We start from the raw sequence: 20,151 nt of genomic DNA on the forward strand, positions 1-20,151 counted from the left end.
GTCAGTTCATAGAGTGCTTGCCTGTCAAGCACAAGGTCCTGGGTTCAAGCCCCAGCACCGCAAAAAAAAAAAAAAAGAAAAAGAAAATTCTGGAAATTACAGAAAACTGTAGTGAAACAACTAAATACAATGCACCCATGGTCCTGCATCCCCTTTCACCACCAGAGTTGATGTTTTGATGTGTATCAAGATAAAAACAGGCTTCCCCAAGCTATAGAGGGAGTACATTTTCCAGTCTAATTGTGTAACTCTAAAACCTTACAGGCAAATGACCATTTCCTAGGTTCTCTGAGTATAAGTTGAGCATCCCTAAATCTGAAAATCTGAAGTCAAAAATGCTTCAGAATCTGAATTTTTTTTGAGTGCTGACATGACACTAAAACCATTTTGGATTTTGGAGCATTTCAAATTTTGAATTTTTTTGTATTAAAGATGTTCAACTGATAAAATGTATGCAAATATTCCAAAATTGAAATAACTCTGAAATCTGAAACTCTTCTGGTCCCAGGCATTCCAGATAAGGGATATTGAACTTATATTACAAATTTGATTCCTTGAAGATAAACTTTTCCCTCCATATTTATATCTGAACATTAATATGAGAGAAAATATAAATACACTGTTCTATCCTGTCTCATCTCTAGAAGTAAAGCAAACAAACAAACAAATGAACGAGTGAAATGGAATGTTCCCCTGCTTGGAGCTAAAGTTTTCTAGGCATGTTGGCAAAGCCTGACTCCTGCCAAATTGAGTGTCTTAATAGAAATTATCATGGGTGTCACACTTTTTATTTGCTTTCTTTAATATATTGAGCAAGTTGTTTTCTGTGTCATTGTCTCCTCTAAGAATATAATTCATCTCCATGTTAGCTTTAAAACTGTGTTAGTTTTAAAACTTAAAAACGTGTCACTATTTCATTGATTTGTCCATTTACCTTTTTATTTGCTTGAATGTCCCACTGGCATGGATGGTCCAGAGGGGCACAGTTGTGTCTGTCTTGTTAACCAGTATGCTCCTAGCACCTCACAGAGTGCCTGGCACATAGTATTTACTCAATAAATATTTGTTGAATGGGAAGGTGCCTGAACATAACAGGGAACATGTGCCCTCCATGCAATGGGGGTGTCCTGCTGCTGGGGCCAGGTTGGGGGTGACCCTCGTGTAAGCCCTCAGCATATGAAAATAAACCCCTAAAATGTGGTCCCTGACCCTCACATATCATCCACACTTTATTCTCCAGGGTCCAAATTCCTGTAACAAAAGACAAAGTTATTAATTCAGCCGAGTCGGTTTAAAGGGCAGATGCCTTTTGAGATAGGGGGCTCCTTAGGGCCTTCACACTAAGAGGTCAAGGGTGGGTATTAGCTGTGTTCCTGGGGGCAGTTGTGATAAGGTAGGAGTGAAGAGGAAGGCACCAACGGTGGGCCCATGGCAGACAGTCTTTTCTAGAGAAGTGTGATTGTCCATTTCGCCCACAGCCCAGGGACAAGTATGGAGCAGTTAGCAGAGTGCCAGGCAATGACGGCGATAACAGCAGTAGCTATGTAGTACAAACTGAACTTCGAGCCTAGCACATTTTTTGACTGACTCACTACCCACAAGAATTATATAGGACACAAATATGATGATCCCCATTTTATGGATAAAGAATCCAAGGTACGGGTAGTAAATATCAGTGACTACTTGATCTAGCAACTTATGATAGGCTAAAATAAATATTGGCCATTATTCTCATGATACAGTGAAAGTATCTCACTCCCTTCCCTCCATCTATAATCTTGTATGTGAAAAGGTTTTGACATTTTTGTCAATGATTGGACGATATTGGGCTGGGGATGTAGCTCATTGGTAGAGCATGTGGTTTGCATGCATGAGGCCCTGGGTTCAATCCTCAGTGTCTCAAAATAATAATAATAATGATAATAATAATAATTAGGTATTTATTGTAGCATAACTAAAGGGAACTTATGATTCTTCTGGAAAGCAAATTTTAAAAGCAGGTATTTGGGGATTTTTATGCACTTACTTTTACTTGTATGAGCACATCATTATTCAAGCAGAATCATTTTTATAACAAATGGTATTATTCCACTTTTTCTTAACTACAATACTGATTGTTACTATTTATTGAGCATTTGCTATGTGCCAGGGAATATTTTGTGGGTTTTACATGTATTGTAGCATGTATATGTCCCAACAATTGGGAGATGAATGCTATTTGTATTATCTTCATTTTATAGATGAAGAAACTGAGGCACATGAAGACTGAGTTACTTGCCCCAAGTTTTAGGGGCAGCAAGTGGCAGAGCCAGAATTTAAGCTCAGGGATTTATGCCCATTTAAAGGCTTCACCACCTGTCCATCTGTAAGTGGACACAGTAATCTTTTCTTTCCTATGGTTAATACCTAGTGACATTGGCAAGGAATTGGGAAGTTAATAAATATTCCTTCTGGAGAACTCCACTAGCTGGCTTTCCCATTTTGGTTCATTTCATTTCAACTCCATCCTTTCCAATGGGAGCTTGGGAGACTGAAATATTCTGTCATATTGACCCTGCTCTTTCTTTTTTTACCATAAAAATTGCCATCTGTTCCTGATATGAAACTGTGTGAATATTAGAGAAATAATGTTTATATTTTTTCTGAGCTTTCTCTTCATCATCGTAATTAACAAGTCACTAGCTTTACCAATAAGACATTTTTGGCTTTCCATGTACTGACTAGCAAGGTGGGGATTGCTGACAGTCAGGGTGACAGAAGACCTATTGGGAGCTGCTTCCAGAGAGTGGCCTTTCTGCTATAAAGTTGCTGAGCACTCATAGTATTCAAGTTCAAAGTAACTGATACACACAGATATCCCACCACTTTCCCTGTCGTGTGTTAATGTGAGTTTCAGACCTGTGACAGATAGGCCCAGTGCACCTCACAGTTCACGGAGTCATTGGGTTCTGGTAGCAAGTGATTTGCTTTGGGAGCAACTTGACTCATGTATTCTGTCTTCTCAAAATATCTGGGGAGCCGGTCCTTTACTGGGAAAAAATAATACTCCTATGCCACTTGGAACACCCCAGTTTTGGAAAAATCACTTAAAAATGTGCTCTAAAGCCACCCATGCTGCATCAGTGCAGGAGGGCCATTTGGGAAAAGGCAATGTCCAGACGCTTGTGGGAGGTAGGATTTTTATGGTCTGTTTGTGTGTCCAGTTTTGCAATCTTCATAGGACTCCATTCAGGCTGTCAATGAAAACCATTGAACCTGTCAAGTTGTTGTTTGCCAGGTCTCCTGGAAAAACACACTGAAAAATCTCAGCACTGGGTGGGTCAAAGAGGATAGTACTAAAAAAAGAAGAAGAAAATGGATGGCCCTGCTCTGGTGGGAGGCCAGGGCTTGGTGCTGCAGCCAAGTTCCCTGGTGATAGAGGAGTTTCCACCATCGGAGGCTTCCCGTTCTGGCTTTCCCCACCCTACCTTACACCATCCAGTCTTTAAAAATAACTCTACTTCTGGTGGAGCCAAATAGAATGATTTGAAGGTGACGTAAGCAGAAGGAGCAGGTAGTGCTGATGCTTTAGGAGAGAATATTCTGATGAGGGAAACAAAGGGAAGGCCAGGCAGCAGCTGGGAGATTTTCCTGGATGTCAGTGAGCTGAGTGGGCTGGCACTTACTCCTGCTTCCCACCCCTTCTGTCATTCTGTGCTCACCAAATGAGGCATTGACTCCATACTATGCTGATTTTTTGTTATTGGTACTTGCCTTATTTTCAAGTTGTTTTATATGAGATAGTATGATGGAAAGGCCAGGAAGTGATGTTAGTTAACTGTATAGAAATTGTATGTGACTGTGAAGGCCAAGAGCATTTTGAGGAAGTATCCCATACACTTATAACCTTACAACAGAAGATTGCAAGGACACTGTGGGGTTAGGGGGCTGTGAATGGGGCTGGCAGATGGACACAGACTGTGGTGGGAAGGCCTGCTGAGCTGAGGATTGATGTCCCCAGTGCAGACTCAGCTACTCATTTCCTCTAAGCCTCACTTACTTCAAATAAACTCTAGGCAGGGACTGCCACTCTCTCCTGGGTTAGCATCCAACCCACATATCTCAAAAGAAAAAATACAAATGACCAACAAATATATGAAAACAATTTTAACATCATTAGCAATTAGGGAAACTTAAATCAAAATTATACTGAAATTTCATCTCACTCTAGTTAGAATGACCATCATCAAGAATACAATCATAAATACTGGAGAAGATGTGGAGAAAAAGGAACACTTTTACACTGTTGGTGATATTGTAAATTAGTACAACCACTATGGAAATCAGTATGGAGGTTCCTCAAAGATGAGGCATGAAACCACCAAATGACCCAGTGATACCACTCCTCAGTATTTACCTAAAGAATTAAAGTCATCATATGCAAGTGATACATGCATATCCATGTTTACAGCAGCACAATTCACAATAGCCAAGCCATGGAACCAGCCTAGGTGTCCCATCAGTGGATGAATGGATAAGGAAAATAAGGTGTATATACACAATGGAGTTTTACTCAGTCATAAAGAAGAATGAAATTATGTTATTTGCAGGAAAATGGATGGAACTAGAGAATGCTGAGGAAATAGGCCAGACTCAAAGTCAAGGGTTGTATGTTTTCTCTCATACGTGGAAGCTAGAGAGGAAAAAGGAAAAGAAAGGTGGGGGAGTAGAATCTCATGAAAATCAAAGGAAGATCAGTAGAGTAGAGGAAAGGGACCTGGAGGCATGGAGGAAAAGGAAAATACCAGGTACTGATATTGGTCAATTATATAGTTACATTGTGTGCATGTATGGATATGTAACAATGAATCCTACCATTATATGCAACTATAATGCACTAATAAGAAATAGGGAAAAAGAGAAAAGAAATCCAACCCAGACCCAAGTCTTATCAGTTCTCCTCCCAAATACCTCCCAAATATGTCACATCACCACCACAATCTTCATCCAATCTGTCATTGTATCTCATTTCAGATACTAGGATCACTTCCTCATTGGTATAGAACAGGGCAAACTGCTGCCCATGGGCCAAAGCCTGTGAGACAGCTGATTTTGTAAATAAAGTTTTATTGATACACAGCCACACCTGTTCATTTGCAAATTGTCTGTGATAGTTTTTGTACTACAATGGCAGAGTTGAATTGTTGCAGCAGAAATGCTGCAGCCTGCAAATCTGGAAGTATTTATTATCTGACCCTTTATAGAAAAGTTTCACTAACTCCTGGTGCAAAGGGAATACTTATTTATATAATTATTTTGAATCTTCCTCCTTTTATGAACTCTAATTCCAATGATATTTTAGTAGATTTTTATGTGTGTATCAAATAAACAAATCTGGAGTTTCTATTTCCTTGATTATACCTCTTATTTTGGATGTTCGTTTTATTGTTCACACTTTGAGAACATTGTTTGAGAATGGAGTGCAGAAATCTGAAACTTTTGCTCTGCTCTGCCTCCAATTAATTTTCAATGCAACACCTAGAACGATCTTGTCAAAATGTGCATCTGAACACATCACTCATTGTTTAAAATCCTTCACCGACTTCATTGCTCTCAGAACAAAGGCACAGCTTCTTACCTTGGCCACCCATGGGATTTGGGCCTTTCTTGCCTCTCGGGCCTCATCTCTTGCAGTTCTCACTTGTCCTTCCAAGTCCTGCCCACTCTGGCCCTTTTTTTCAATTCCGTACATGTACATAGGCTGCACCCTCTCCCACCACAGAGCCTTTGCACATACTTCTGCTTCTACTTGGTATGGTCTTTCCCTGCCTCTGTGCTGGGCCAATTCCTCCCATTTAACCTTCAGGTTTCAGCTCCACAGGGAAACCTTCCATGACCATTGGCTTCACTCAGAGTTCCATATGCTTTTCTTTGGCACTTTGTACAATTGCAGTATGGCATTTCTTGATGTTAACTTTTGTATCACCTCTTTGTTTCCCTAGTAAGATAGTAAATTCCCTGAGGGCAGAATTGTCTTGCACTCCAGTGTAACCCCAGTCCCTAGCACAGGGCTAATAATTTGCCCTGAAGCTACTCTATAAACATCTGTTAGTCCAGTGAGGTAATGTATACAAAAGCATTTTGCTTACCATAAATCATTGTACAACTGGAAGAAATTATTACTATTAATAACAGAGGAGAAGAGGAAAAGTAATTCTTTTTCAGACACTTCCATTATTCTATAGATGGTTTAGGTCTATAGACATAGGAAGGGAGATGTTGGAAGATGCTTGAAACAATGAAGTCTTCCTCTGTTCTTGCAGAAGACTGCATGAGGAAATCAAGAACAGTCCTGGGAAGCCTTCCTAAGAGTATACTTCCTATTTACACTAGTTGATGGAAGCTGAGAAAATATCTGTCCATGTGATATTTTGATTGCCAGTTTTGAAATACGTGCACCTAGAAGAAGAGAACTTCTCCAGGGAATCCTAAGGGAGAAGAGTCCCATTTCAAATATCATAAAAAGAAAAGAAACATTTATCCAACCCCAACATCTAATTTGACCTTTGTAAACATTAATGTCATAACCACAAGCAAATGGTGGGTTCCAAGACACCAGGGAAAAGTAAGTTTTCAAAAAGTCTGTGAAAACATCATTCAGGAGAAAAAAATAAGTTAGAGCGGGAACAAAGTAGAGACTGTAAATGTGGAAGAGGAAAGAAAAGCCTTTTAAGAAACGACCTTCTTCTGGCTTCTGAGTTGTACTGAGTGGTTTGATGTCATTAGCAAGATGATCCTATTGATTTTCTTTTATTTGTGTAGTAAACAAATGGAAATCTAAGCATTTTACCACTCACAGTGCGTTGTTTCCTGTAGTTATATATATATATATATATATATATATATATATATATATATATATTTTCTGCTCTCTTAGCCTGGGCAACCACGGGAGGGAGAGTGTCTTAGGCTAGGCCCCTTAACCCTTGTGTGTCTGGCTTGCAGACCAAGTATCTTATTATACTTCCCCTCCAGTAGCTAGGAATTTAACAGGTAGAAGGGAAATTTAGAACATACTCAACAGGTCACAGTGACAAATGATCCTCCCAGGGAGATTATCTCAAGGAAGTACCCAGAGATGACCTACCAACTCTGCCAAACATCCACCCTATAGCCAGCTGGTCCCATAGGCAACTTGCTTCATCTCTGTGAGTGGGGCCCACACACTGTGCAAGGTCTGCAGTGTTGGCCCTAAGCAGACTTTGTATTCCAGAGAGTATTAGTCTGTTTCCTGTTCCTAGAATGAAAGACCTGAGGCTGTGTACTTATAAAGAAAAGAGGTATATTTAACTCACAGTTTTGGAGGCTGAATGTCTAAATAGCATAGTGCTGCCTCTGGTAAGGGCCACCCCTACTATATTACCTCATAGCTGATGGCTTCACAGGGGTGAAGGAAGGGAACGATCACATGACCAGACAGGAAGGCAAAGAGGCTAGGCTTGTTCTTTTATAACAAACCTCTCACCAGAATTAACTCAGGGGTCCTATAAGAACTACCTTGATCCCTTCTGAGGACTGCACTCTCAATGACCTTTGAGGCCCAACCTCTTAAAGGTCTCATTACCTCTTAACATCACTACACTGGGGACAAAGTTTCCAGTATATAAACCCTTGGGGGACACATTCAAACCATATCCAAACCATAGCACAGAAGGCATGGTTTAGAAGAAAGTGAGAGAGGCTTTGAACTAGACACAGCCTAGGCCAGCATCTTAAACACACTGTGTGCTTACTTGTAGTACTTAGAGAAGGAGAAGAAGAAAAGAGTGGGTGTTGGATTATGATAGAGAGGAAGGGAAAGTGAAGAGGAAGGAAAGGAAGAAGGATGATAAATAAGTTAGCTTTTTCTGTGTTACAGAATACCCCAAAACTTAGTGACCTAAAACAATGACAGTTAATTTACAGTCTGGGAGTGCGCACTCTTGGCTGGGTCCAGTGGAATGGTCTTCCTGCTAGTCTCAGTTAGGTTAACCCAGGCATCTGCCGTGCCATCTGCTGCCAGTCAGCTGCCAGTCAGCCAGATGATTCTGATCCTGGGGGTTGGCTGACTGTCCGTTGGAGCAATGTGGGTGACTGGGCCTGTGGCTTTCATCGTCTGACAGGCAAGCACAGGCTTGTTTCTATACTTACATGGTGACATGAGGTTCCAGGAGCAGCAAGACAGCAAATCCATGCTTAAGTACTTTTCAAGCTTCTGCTTGCATCACATTTGTAATACCCCACAGGGCAAAGCAAATGACAAGGCCAGCCCATATTCAAGGAGTGGAAAAAAGACTCCACATTTTGATAGGAGGAGCTGCAGAGTCACATTGCAAGTGACTGCAGAAGAATTGATGACTAGTTTTACAGTCTACCACGGAAGGGAAGGGGTAGACATTTCTTTTGTTAGCAAAGTCAGTGAAGACATGAAGGTCTTGAATTTTAAAAATGTTAATAAATCATTAAGTTCCTACCTTGCACAATTTATTTGTCAAATAGGACCAAAAGATAATATAACATGTTACTCATTTCAAATGGGAATAGTAAAAACTTTATGGGTAAGAATTTCCTTGTCTTTTACCCCCTAGAACTTAACTAAGGAGCAGTTAAATGTTTAGTACATCTCAAGTGGCAAATATATTTGGAAACAGAAAAATTTTAACACACCAGTCTTAGTTTCTAGTTCAAATACACAACAAAGGAAAAAATTATATGTGTGGTTTTCTTAGTTACTTGGTGGGACCCATCCTACATGTACAATTGTTCTTTCCTTGTCTGTGTATCTTTTCACCATTTTTTTCTCTCATTATTGAAAATACAGCATTGAAACATAATTTAAACAGAGGGAAATTCTCAAAGCTTTTTGCTATTCAGTGGAAAGAGAAGTTCAAGTTTACTAGAAAAAGTCAGTCATGGCCATTGGGATTGATTAAGGGTGTGGTAATTATCTACATTCAGTTTTCCTGGTGAAATGTTTTTATACAAATGGAAGAAAGTTCACTTGTAGTTAATTTTGTACAAACACAGCTTAATATAAGACTGGCATTTAAAAAATCAAGGATAAGGTCAGGGAGTCATTTGAAGGTGAGTCTGTCACCATGTGGTCTCTAATTCTTCTCTGGTGTGGGCAGAGACAACCAGCAGTGTTCCAGCTTCTAGGACACATTTGGCACGCCTCAAGATAGCTAAGGGGAGGGAGGGAAAAGAGAGAAACTGTGGAATGAGCAAGAGTAGAAAGAAGGAAGATGGACCAGGAGAGAAAAGAAAGCTTTTGGACTTGGGAATGTAGCATGTACTAGGTTCAATCCCCAGTAAGGCAAAAAAAAAAAAAAAAAAGAAAAGAAAAAGAAAGAAAGCTTTTTTTTTTTTTTTTTTTTAATTTAGAAATACATCCTTTATTATGCCTTATATGCTGTTACATTCCATTGAAGTATTTTACTTTTATTCAAACAGTAGTACAATTATCAAGACTAAAATTTGTTTTTAAGTTTTAGGTCTAGGAAAAAAAAAAATGAAGCTCTCAAATACCTAACCAATCAGAACTTTAATCTGTATGCACTACTGGTTTTTCTTATTATTAATTATAACTAGTGGGAAAAAATAATTAAAATTGTTATAGGATAATCAAAGTCAAATTTTGATTACACTTTTATGACAAATAACCAGGGTGGCCCTTCCCTGGGATTTAAAAAAAAAAAAAAAAAAAAACCCTAATATTTTAAGGGTATGAAACAAGCATTTTTGTGTGTGTGGTGCTAGGGATCAAACCCAGGGGCCTCGCATGGCAGGCAAGCATTCTTCCATTGAGCCATATCCCCAGACTAAAACAAGCTATCATATATAGTTCTGGACTTAAACAAAAACAAAAAAACTTGGGAATTATTCAAATAAAATAAGCACACACTCAATTATCTCATTTCCTATTTCAGAGAAGATACGTTGAACATTCATGTCATTAGTTTATTTACAAACATATCCAGTATGCTATGAATCCAAGAGTTTGATTCATTTTTCAGAGACTGCACCTCTTAAAACAGTCTTCATATCTGTTAAATGTATGAATCACAACATCCCTATTTCTTAAGCAGTTGGTGTCTTACTATAAAGAAAGGTGCAGCAAAACCTGATCCAAAGAATAAGGTCATCATAACCAGTAAGCGCCACTTGTTTTCCACTGAAAATGGCAAATTCTTCCCGGGGCCCTCCTCATAGTGGCTCCGACGGACCACCGAAGTCGTGAACTTCCGAATGCTCTGTCCCAACATGGCGCTGCTGGGGCCTCTGCGAAGAGCGCTGAAACCGCAGGCGGAAGAAAAGCGTCGAAAGAAAGCTTTTTAATGCTGCAGAAAAAAATAACATGGGTGCCAGTGGTTGAAAGAGACCTACTGGCCACTTCTCTTGGCCTATTTCATTCCTCCTCTGCCTCCCCAGATGGGCTAAGAGGTCACCTTTTGAGGTGGTTCAGAAAGCAGTTCCAAACGCCCCCTTAGTCTTTTCTATAAATTAACAGTGATGGATACCAGGGCATTCTTCTTCCTGATTAGTTTAAGTTCTTTGGCTCTGTGTCTAGGTTTAAGCTATTTCCTTTCTTTGCAATGATCTTTCCCATTTCTTCATGTTAAGAAAGTTGTGTGTTCTTTAGGATACAGCCTGACTGTTACCTCCTTGATGTAACTTTGCTGAATCCATTTTCCCATACTGTGGTAGGGGGCCTTTCTCAGTGCTTCTGTTACTGCCTGCAGCTGATTCGTATGGCACCTCTAGAAAACCTGGCATCCCAGATTCTGCTCCATTGATTCCTATGGCCAGGAAACCTTGTGCAGGGTACAACTTGCACAACCATACAAAGTGGCCCTGTTTGGGGCACAGAGTAGGCATATGGTACACACTTGTTGAGTGAATTATCTTTAGAATTTTCCAGAGCCATCTCACAACTTTACCCCTCTTGAATGGTGGTGTCCAGAATGAAACAAACCAGCCTGTGCAGGTAAAGGTCCTATGATGAAAGGAGCAACTTTGAGATTCTAGAACCACTCTTGTCTGCTCCTCAATGGCAATACCTACCACTCTAAAACCAAGAATCTATACATCCCTGACTTTCTGGATATGCATATGCCTATCCTTTACCATCATCTCCATTATGCAATTTGTTTCTCCTGTGATGTAGAGAAATTTCTCTTTGCCTATTTCTTTTTTCTTTCTTTCTTTTTTCTTTTTTTTTTTTTTTTTTTAGCACTAGGGATTGAACTCAGGGGTGCTTTGCCACTGAGCAACATCTCCAGCCCTTTTTGAGATAGGATCTTGCTGAGTTCCTTAGGGCCTCACTAAATTGCTAAGGATGGCTTTAAACTTCTGATCCTCCTGCCTTAGCCTCCCCAGCCACTGGGATTACAGGTGTGTGCCCCTGCAGCTGGCTCTCTTTGCCTGTTTTCTGACCCCATTCCTCAATTATCAGGGCCTCTTTGTCTTCTAATCCTTTCTCCATGGTATTGGTGTCATCACCAGGAATTGCAAGCCAGTCTCTGCCCCTCAGTCTGGGTCACTAATTAATCACTAAATTCTAAATGAAGCATTGAGCCTCCCAGGATGATGCATGTCACCATTGTGTTTTGTTTTGTTTGTTTGTTTTGGGTTGCTCCCTGGACCAATGTCACATTACCCCAGAAGGCAGTGGGACAACTCCTTGAAGCTGCTGTTACCTGTGGACTTTCCTCATTGGGTTGATGATTACCCTCAGGATATGTGTCTCTGTGGCCAGCCACCCAGCGCAGTTCTGATTCTTGGATGCAGCCTCCCTGATGGCTTCCTCTGCACTGGGGCAGGGCTGTAAGTTTACCCAGAGAGGTTTCCTTCCAACCCAAACTATTTATGAAGTCCGCTTGCCTTTTTTTTTGTTCACACTGGTATTACCCTATGTTTTAGCCAGCTTGATAAATAGAGGAAGTTGGAGACATTCCCAGCCTCCCTGATGTCATGGTTTGGGGCACTGCAACTGCAGGAGGTTTCAGTTAATCCTAGCAATTGGTGAGTTTGCTGTTCTCTGAGAAACTTTTCTGTTCTGTGCCATGTCTTACATAAGTTGATAGGGTTCTTTTTGTGACTTGCCCTTTCCTTTCAATGATGTAAGAATCCCAAACATTGGCAGTCACTATGTTTTGTTACTGAATTGCTGGTGCTGATTAGATTCTGCTTCCTGTTTAGTTTCTCTGGTAGATGAAGGCCAGTGGGGGTGTGGTGGTGATCAGGGTGAGGAGGAATCAGCGGTCCCAAGGATGGGCAACTCATTAGTTAAGTTTAGGCCTTAGCATCCATCAGGCATGTTCACATCATTGCTTTTGACAGTATTTTCCACAACTTGCTCAGTGAATTCTTGCTCTCCAGCTAGGAAGCTAGTTTCTTGGCTGTAAGACCAGAAGTCTTTGTGTCCCCAACTGGGCCTTTGTAATTGGGTTAGAGCAGGGTGAAGAAAGACAATGTTGAGTGAGCAAGTGACAGCATTCCCTTCCATTTATCCAACCTTGACCTTGATTTAGGAGCTCTTTTTGGCTCTCCCTCTGTTCTCTTTTTCCTCACTAGAAGAAATATTCTTAACTGTAAATAATGTTTGAATACATTGCTGTGTTCTAGAGTAAAAATGTGGCTTCATCCTTTCCTCCATCACACTCCCATCTGTGGAGGCTTGGTAGGTTTCCTCCCAGGTTTTTTACTATGCATTCACCTCTGTCACTATATAACTATACACATATATCACTTTGATTGTTTCCTAACATGTCCTATGTGTATATTAGTATAGTAAGAAACTTGCTTTTTTCACTTGACTTGATATGTATTATATATATTGACAATGTCTGTACATTAGTACTAAATCGGCTTTATTTTTTAGACATTGCATAATATTCCACAATGTGGCTGTACCATCATTTACCTATTCATTTACTGATAGATATTTAGTTTTCCTCCTGTTGCTGCAGTGATAGTGTTTGGGTTTATATTTCTGTGTATATGTGTCAATATTTATTCAGGACAATCTCGAATTAGAATTTCTACACATGTAAAAACAATACTTTTGGAAATGTTCAAAAAATAAAAGTATGCACATTTAAAATTTCAAAATCTCAAAATTTAGATTTCCACCAGTGGTGTATGCAATTGTTTATATCTCCACATACTCTCCAGCATTGGATATTATTATTAGAATTTTTGATTTTTTCATTCTCTCGGAAAAACAAATGTCATTGTTGCTTGCCCTATTTTTCTACCTGAAAGTGTTCCAAAGGAGCAAACAGAGCCTCCTGTTGTTCATTAATAAACTGGATTACCAGGAACCATTAAGTGTGCTTTATTGTAGTCATCCATAAGATTTTGGAAGAGCCAGTGTGCTTGAGTGGTGAAATTTCATCAAAAATATTATCAGAAATCCATATGTAAAAAAAAATCTTTTTAATAGGTTATTTTATAGAAATTCATATCCCTTTGAAGATATGAATAGTAAATAAATTATGTTTTCAATATTTAATAAAGGATTTAAAGACAAAAAAAATCTTAATTTTCACAAATGTTCAGTGAAATTATTTCCATACTCAAATCACAATCAATTTGTTTCTTTGATTATTTTAAAGTTTTTTTGGTTGGTAATCCTACATCCATTCCATGTTGAACACTGGAACATGTGTTTATAATTTGTTCATCCTAGGACAGGACCAAATGCTTGGCTTTCATTTTTTTGTCTTCTTTAAACATTGTTTAATGAAGTCTTTCTGGCATAATGGACTTTAATTTATAAAGAAGCATTCCTTTTTTTCTTCTTAACAAACATACTGTGATCAATAGAAACTCACCGAGACTTCTTATCTCTTCTTTGAATTCATATCCTGTTCCTCTTTGAGCATTAAACTTCTGTCATACCAGTTTATTGACAGAAGCCAGGAGTAGGTCAGTTGGTTCCAAGATGACCCTATAGATTGTTTCCTCTGGTAAATCTTGATTTGAAAGTCATTTCACCTGAGAAGATACCATTATTTGAAGTGACTGTCATCTTGAACTAATAGCTCTACCAGTGTTTTGGTTTTGAAGTGAAGTGTGATGGCATATTCTAAAGGATGCCAACCAGGTTGTCAGCAGTGCTCTCTGCCTCAGGTGGGCAGCCCGTTTCCTTTCCCCAGCATGCATCTGATCTTTCCATCACTCATGCCATTGCCAATGCTCCCCCTCCCCTTTTCAGCTCTGAACCAGACTAAATAATCACAGAGAGTAATTTATTCAGCCTCTGAGGATTAAAAAAAAATTTACCTCTGGCTTTGGGGACACATGAGACATAAATGACCTCTTGATATCAAGGAGTTTATTTCTAGGGAAGTTAAGACACGAACACATGAAAAACTACCTAGGCAATCAAGGGTTTTAGAAGGGAGCACCTCACTCCAGATCTGCTCTGATCACTTCATTGTCTAATGCTCCTATGATGCTGTTAATGAAGCCTTAGATTGAGTAGTAATTCATGCTACTAAAACGTTAACAAGATCAGCCCTGAACTGGCTTTGGGCTTGTTCTGTCTTACCTAAGGTCCATAAGAGCAGACCTTGCATTGTCCATTTCTTTTGTAACTCTGCTGCCAAGTTCAAACCTCAGATGTGCAGCTGGAGATCTGTAGGGCCTCACTACTATGCTGACTGCAGGATCGAGGCCTTTTGGTGCTAAGAGGACCCACTTTCCATTGGTCTAATTTTCTATTCTTGTCTTGTTTTCATTTTCAGATGTGTGCAGTTTCTCCACTTTTTTTCTGAACTTCCTTTCAGGTGAGTGAGGCTTTCTGTGTGATAATGTAAAAATGATGAACATGTTTGGTTGGTTTTCTTTTCTTTCCCCTCCTTTATTCCTAATGCCCACCGCCAAAGCAACTTTATTCTTTCCAGTTTGTTTTGTTTTTAACTCCTTGCTCCCATTGGAAGCTCTGTTTTCTTCAGACATTTTCTTGCCTTAGGGTTTCTGTTGTGGACCCATTTCTTCTTGGTTCCTGAGTAGACTCTCAGGAACAGGTGCACCTTTTGAAATTATGTGGTGCAGTGAAAGTTGAAGAAGAAGAATTATTTATGTCGAATTCTTTGGGATTTTGATTCACCGTTTTCCCCTTTTCCGCTCTTTGAACTTGTTTTCCGAGCCCCGACAGCTCTTGTCAGATTTCAAAATGGACTACTGACATCTCTCTTACCTAAGGTGCTGTGCAAGTGCCCCTTTCAAAGCTCTCAACCAGATTTCTGCTCTCGACTTCCTTCTGGGTAGGAATTCTGAAGCCACTATTGACTTTCATGCTTCTTCTTCTTTTTTTTTTTTCTCTAGTGTTGGGGATCAACCTTGTTCATGTTAGGCAAGTGGGCCACCAGTGGTACCCTCCCCACCTTAGTGCTTCCTTTTTACTTTGAGACTAGGATATAGTCATTATTTCTGGAAATTCATTGATTTTTTTTAAATTTTCAAAATCTTATAAATAATGTAAATATGTTTATAATTAATATTAATTAGAATTATCCTATCATAATTTATAGGATGAATAACAGTTATTACAATAGGTACTAGTAGTTATAAAGAAGATTAAAACATCTGAGCCCAGTCACACGACTAGTAAATGGCCAAATTGGTACTTCAAGTAGGAGTGGGCATGGTGTCATGACAAAAACAAGGAAGGCACACAGTATTAGTGGTGGCAGTGGAATTGGCTTTCCTGAGTACCTGTCTTCCTCTCCAGTATGAGCTTCTGAAGGATCCAAAACGAAGTGCTTCTGTCCCAACCCTGCCCCCAGCCCCCGTACAGATCAACCCCCTGAGGATGCTTTGCATTATAGTCTCATTTCTTTCCTTTATATAACCATAGAATTTTTTTCTAGCAATAGCTTCTGGACTAAATCAATGTTTAAAATCTTTTTTGAATGTCTGCTGTGGGAGTGAGGGCGAGGTACAGACCAAGCCTAGACAGGAGATAATGGCATTCTGGTGACTTGTTTTTGTTTTTTAGGCCAAGTTGAGCTTTGTCAACCATGAAAAAGTGTCCTTTAAGTTTGTTTTTTTAAAAATCACTACTTATTTGGCTATACCAATGACTGATGAATCTAAGTAGTGACTCTAAGCCCTCAAAGACAGAAAAGATTTCTGTCTTATTTATTGCAGTATCTATAGTCCCTGGCATGGCACCCTGCATATAATAGAACCTCAGTAAATATTTACAAACTAGATGAATGAATGCAGGAAATGACTCCAAAATCAGTTTACATTGCATTGGAATATACTATAAACTGATCTTCTGATTGTGCTTGTAATCACAGCTAATACCTGTTCAGTATATTAAGACATTCGTTATATTACCTCCTTTAATCCCTGTAGAATCCTATGACAATAGTCCTATCATACCTACACTTTTTCGAATGAAAAATTTAAGGTCCAGCGAGGTTAAGGAACATCCCAAGGTCATACCGCAAGTGGTGACGCTTAGATTTGAAGGCAGACAGATGGCTCTACCACACATGCTCTTAAACTCTGCAATTCTGCTCATTTATGTGTATAGACCATATTTAGTATGAACATTGGGAGTAGAACCTGAAGGGTGAGGGGAGAGAGGTGAAGCAAGCTTTCATCTTGCCTTGGATAATTCATGTACAGACAATCAATAGTGTGGTAGATTGCAGGTAGGAGAGTGGGGAAATTTGGGGATGTGCAAGGGAGTTTAAAAGCATAAAATGCCTCTCAACAAGGTTTCATGGTTACGTGTTTAAGTGCATAATTTATTTCTAATTTTGCACATCAGATATTGATTCACTTGTTTTATTACATAAAACTTCTTTTGTCTGCATTAGAAAGCACTTAAGGCTTATTAAGAAAATCATTTTGCACTATAAAGAATAAACAAATCATTTTCCTTCCATTTGCTTCTAGAGATTTGAAAATTTCATATTGCAGTCATGCCATATAGTTCAGCATTGACTTTATGCTATGACAAATAGCACACAAAACTGTCATTTTAGGGTTCATATTCAGCACTTACCAGTTAACCCAGTTTCTGTCATCTGTAGGACATTTTCTTTTCTTTTTCTTTCTTTTTTGGCATGTGGGATGTTATTTCTCTTACTAGGCAATACTGGCTTTAGTTCTTGGTGACCTTATCTTCAAAGAATTTTGTTGCTAAAATTCAGAATGGTTCCTTTTGTCCCTACATCTACACAGATTACCTCAGTTTACAAGATTTGAAATTTCTCTTAGACATTTCTTGAGCATTCCAGAGAATTCTATAAATACTCTCATTTGATATATATAATGATAAAAATGTGAGGACTTTTTCTTGTTAAGTTTTTGGCATGGGTTTTGCTAGTCTTGTAAAAATGAGTTAAGATGTGCTCTATTTTTCTCTTCATTGAGTTTTTGTGAGATTGGAATTATTGTTCCTTAAATATTTGATAGAATCATCAGTGACATTTTCTGGGCCTGGAATTTTCTATGTGGGGAAATTTTTGAGATATTTAATGGTTATACGTCCTATTTAAGTTTACTCTTTCTTCTTAATTTTTTCTTGGTAAGTTGTATTTTTTCCTAGGAATTTGTCCATTTCTGTTCAAATTTTCCAAATTATTGAATAAAGCTAGCCCTGAAGAACTTTATATCTGTTTTCATGTTTATAGCATTTGAATTATGTTGTTTTATTCATTCTTTCTCTTGGTTATTTTCTCTCTCTGTCTCTCTCTCTCTTTCTCTTTCCCTTCTTCAGCTCTCTCCCCATCCTTCCTCTGTCTCTTATTTTTGCCAGAATTGTCTTTTCAAAAGAATAGCTTTGGATTTATTAACCATATTTATGCCTTTTTTCTATGTCACTACATTATGCTTTTATTATTATCATTACTTTTCTTCTTTGAGTTTATTTTGCTGTTCTTTATCAAACTTCTTGAAAAGGACCTTAATTCATTAATTTTAAGCTTTCTCATTTTCTAGTATGTATATCTAAAATATAAAGGTCACTGTGTCTTTAACTCTATCCCACATATTCTGATATATAGTGTTTTATTATTGATCAGATCAGATACTTTCTAATATACATTATGACTTCCTCTTTGACCTGTAAGTTATCTGTTAAATAATGAATTTAACTTTTTGATAATATAACTTAATTGTGTTACAGTCAGAGAACATGCTCCTTTCCTTTTTTCTAATTCTATAAAAAGTTTTTGAGACTTCTTTGGTCTGGCTGGTTTTCATATACATTCCATGTGCACTTGAAATCACTCTGCAGTTGTTGAATGAGAGGTTATGTGTAAGATCTTTAAGCAAGTTGATTAAATGTATTATTTAAATATTGTTTATCCTTATGACTTTTTATTTGATTTTTACCAATTGCTGAAAGAGATATGTGGTTATCTCTCTCTGTGGTTGTGAATTTATTCTATTTCTTTGTATTCTCTCCTTGTTGCTTTGTGTATATTGTGGCTATTTTAGTTGCATTCACATGTAAATTTTTTCAGTCTTTCTACGGAATTAAATCTTTTGTGAATGAAGCATTTTATTTTTAGGTACTGTTTTTTGCTTTAGAATGTAATTTGATATTACTATAAATACATTGTTTTAGTCAACTTTTTTTCACTGACCAAAAGCCCCAACAAGAACAGTTTAGGGGAGGAAAAGTTTATTTTGGCTCATGGTTTCATGGTTGGTGTACTCCATAGCTCAGGGCCCAAGTCGAGGCAGAAGGTCATGGTGAAGGGCATAACAGAGGAAAGCTCCTCAGTTGATGATAGCCAGGAAACAGGGAGCACTTGAGTGCAAAGAGCCAGGGATACTATAATCCCCATGGGCATGCCTCATTCAGTTACTTCCTCAAGGCGCACCCTACTTGACTACAGTTATCATGCATTAATACAAATTATTAACCCATCAAATGGATTAATCCACTGATTAAAGTCATTAGTCTCAAAATATAATCTAGCTATTCTACCTCTGAACATTCCTGCATTGTCTTACACATGAGCTTTTGGGGTATACTTCATATCCAAACCATAACACATTACTTTTCTCTTCATTGGTATAGCATATCTTTTCCATCCTTTTGCTTTCAAACTTTACCATTAGATTCCAGTTGTGTCCTTGTAAATAGCACATAATTGGAGTTTGTACTTTTTTCTAGTCTGATAATCTTTGCCTTTTAATGGAATAATTTAGTCCATTTATATTTAATGAATCATTGATATATTTATGTTTTTAAATCTATCATCTATTTTTCATAAACAATCTTTGTTTTTTTTCCCCCTTTCTTGCCTTCTTTTAGATTGACAGAATATTTTAAAAATAATTTTGCCCTCTCCACCATTTAGGAAGTTCTATTATTCCTAATACTTCCCCATTTCTATTCTTTAGTAGCCACTAGAGCAATTATAACATGTTGACAGTTGAACATGGTGGCATACTTGTAGTACCAGCTACTCTGAAGGCTGAAGCAGGAGGATTGTTTGAGCCCAGGAGTTTATGGCCAGTCTGGGCAACATACTGAAACCTAGTTTAAAAAAAAAAAATTACAACATGCTACTCAACTTTTCCATGTCTTTATCTTCCTCTAGGATAACATAAGGACTTTGAAAGACTTTTTAAAATTTTATACTTTTATCTCTTTATATATAATATATATATATATATTTGTGTATATGCGTGTATGTACATAATTGTCATATGTTTTCATTTTATTGTGTTTCACTAATCCCTGCAAGATACCATTATTACTGTTTATTAATAGTCAAAAGTTCATTTGGATATGCCAATATATAGTACTACCCTTAGATATGGGAAATTGGGGCCTCTGGGTTGTGTCTTATGATTTAGAGGTCCCCTCTCTGGCTGTTCACTAGTTTTATCTGACTCCAAAGGGTAAGAACTCTGTGGCACCAGGAAGACATGCCTATCTGCAACCTGTCTCCTTCCTCCAACTCTTGTTTCTTGATCATGCTCTGGGAACCCAGGACCCTGGAATTCCCTATCTAAACATTCTCAGCCTATTTTCAGGGCCTGAGCAGGTCTCTTCCCCCGAGCAAGCCATGCAGCAAGTATACGTACTTCTAGACCCCAAGGAATGAATAAGGGATATGGGCTTGCAGGAGGGGGTTGGATATG

General features: G+C 38.4%; 2 protein-coding genes across 13 annotated transcripts in view; one reads left to right on the forward strand and one right to left on the reverse strand.

Annotated features, from left to right (window-relative positions):
- The window catches only part of ADGRG2 (adhesion G protein-coupled receptor G2), a 110,911-nt gene that overhangs the window by 19,799 nt on the left and 70,961 nt on the right, over positions 1-20,151 (forward strand). For 10 of the 12 annotated variants that reach the window (XM_079122828.1, XM_079122835.1, XM_079122834.1 and 7 more), the window contains exon 2: positions 14,772-14,813. The exons of the other annotated variants lie outside the window; for them this stretch is intronic. The gene's annotated coding sequence lies outside the window, so the exon portion shown is untranslated. The remainder of the gene's footprint in view (positions 1-14,771; positions 14,814-20,151) is intronic. 12 annotated transcript variants of the gene reach the window in all.
- Positions 9,954-10,340, reverse strand: LOC306650589 (cytochrome c oxidase subunit 7C, mitochondrial-like). Its single transcript, XM_079122658.1, has one exon. It carries the CDS (start codon positions 10,281-10,283, stop codon positions 10,092-10,094), a length of 192 nt encoding a protein of 63 aa, XP_078978784.1. The 5' UTR covers positions 10,284-10,340; the 3' UTR covers positions 9,954-10,091.

The sequence above is a fragment of the Sciurus vulgaris genome, assembly GCF_902686455.1.
Source record: "Sciurus vulgaris genome assembly, chromosome: X".
Classification (NCBI taxonomy): Eukaryota; Metazoa; Chordata; class Mammalia; order Rodentia; family Sciuridae; genus Sciurus; species Sciurus vulgaris.

Bases quoted from the DNA above. Each gene is read 5' to 3' on its own strand.
- LOC306650589 (XM_079122658.1), bottom strand. From the start codon at position 10,283: ATGTTGGGACAGAGCATTCGGAAGTTCACGACTTCGGTGGTCCGTCGG.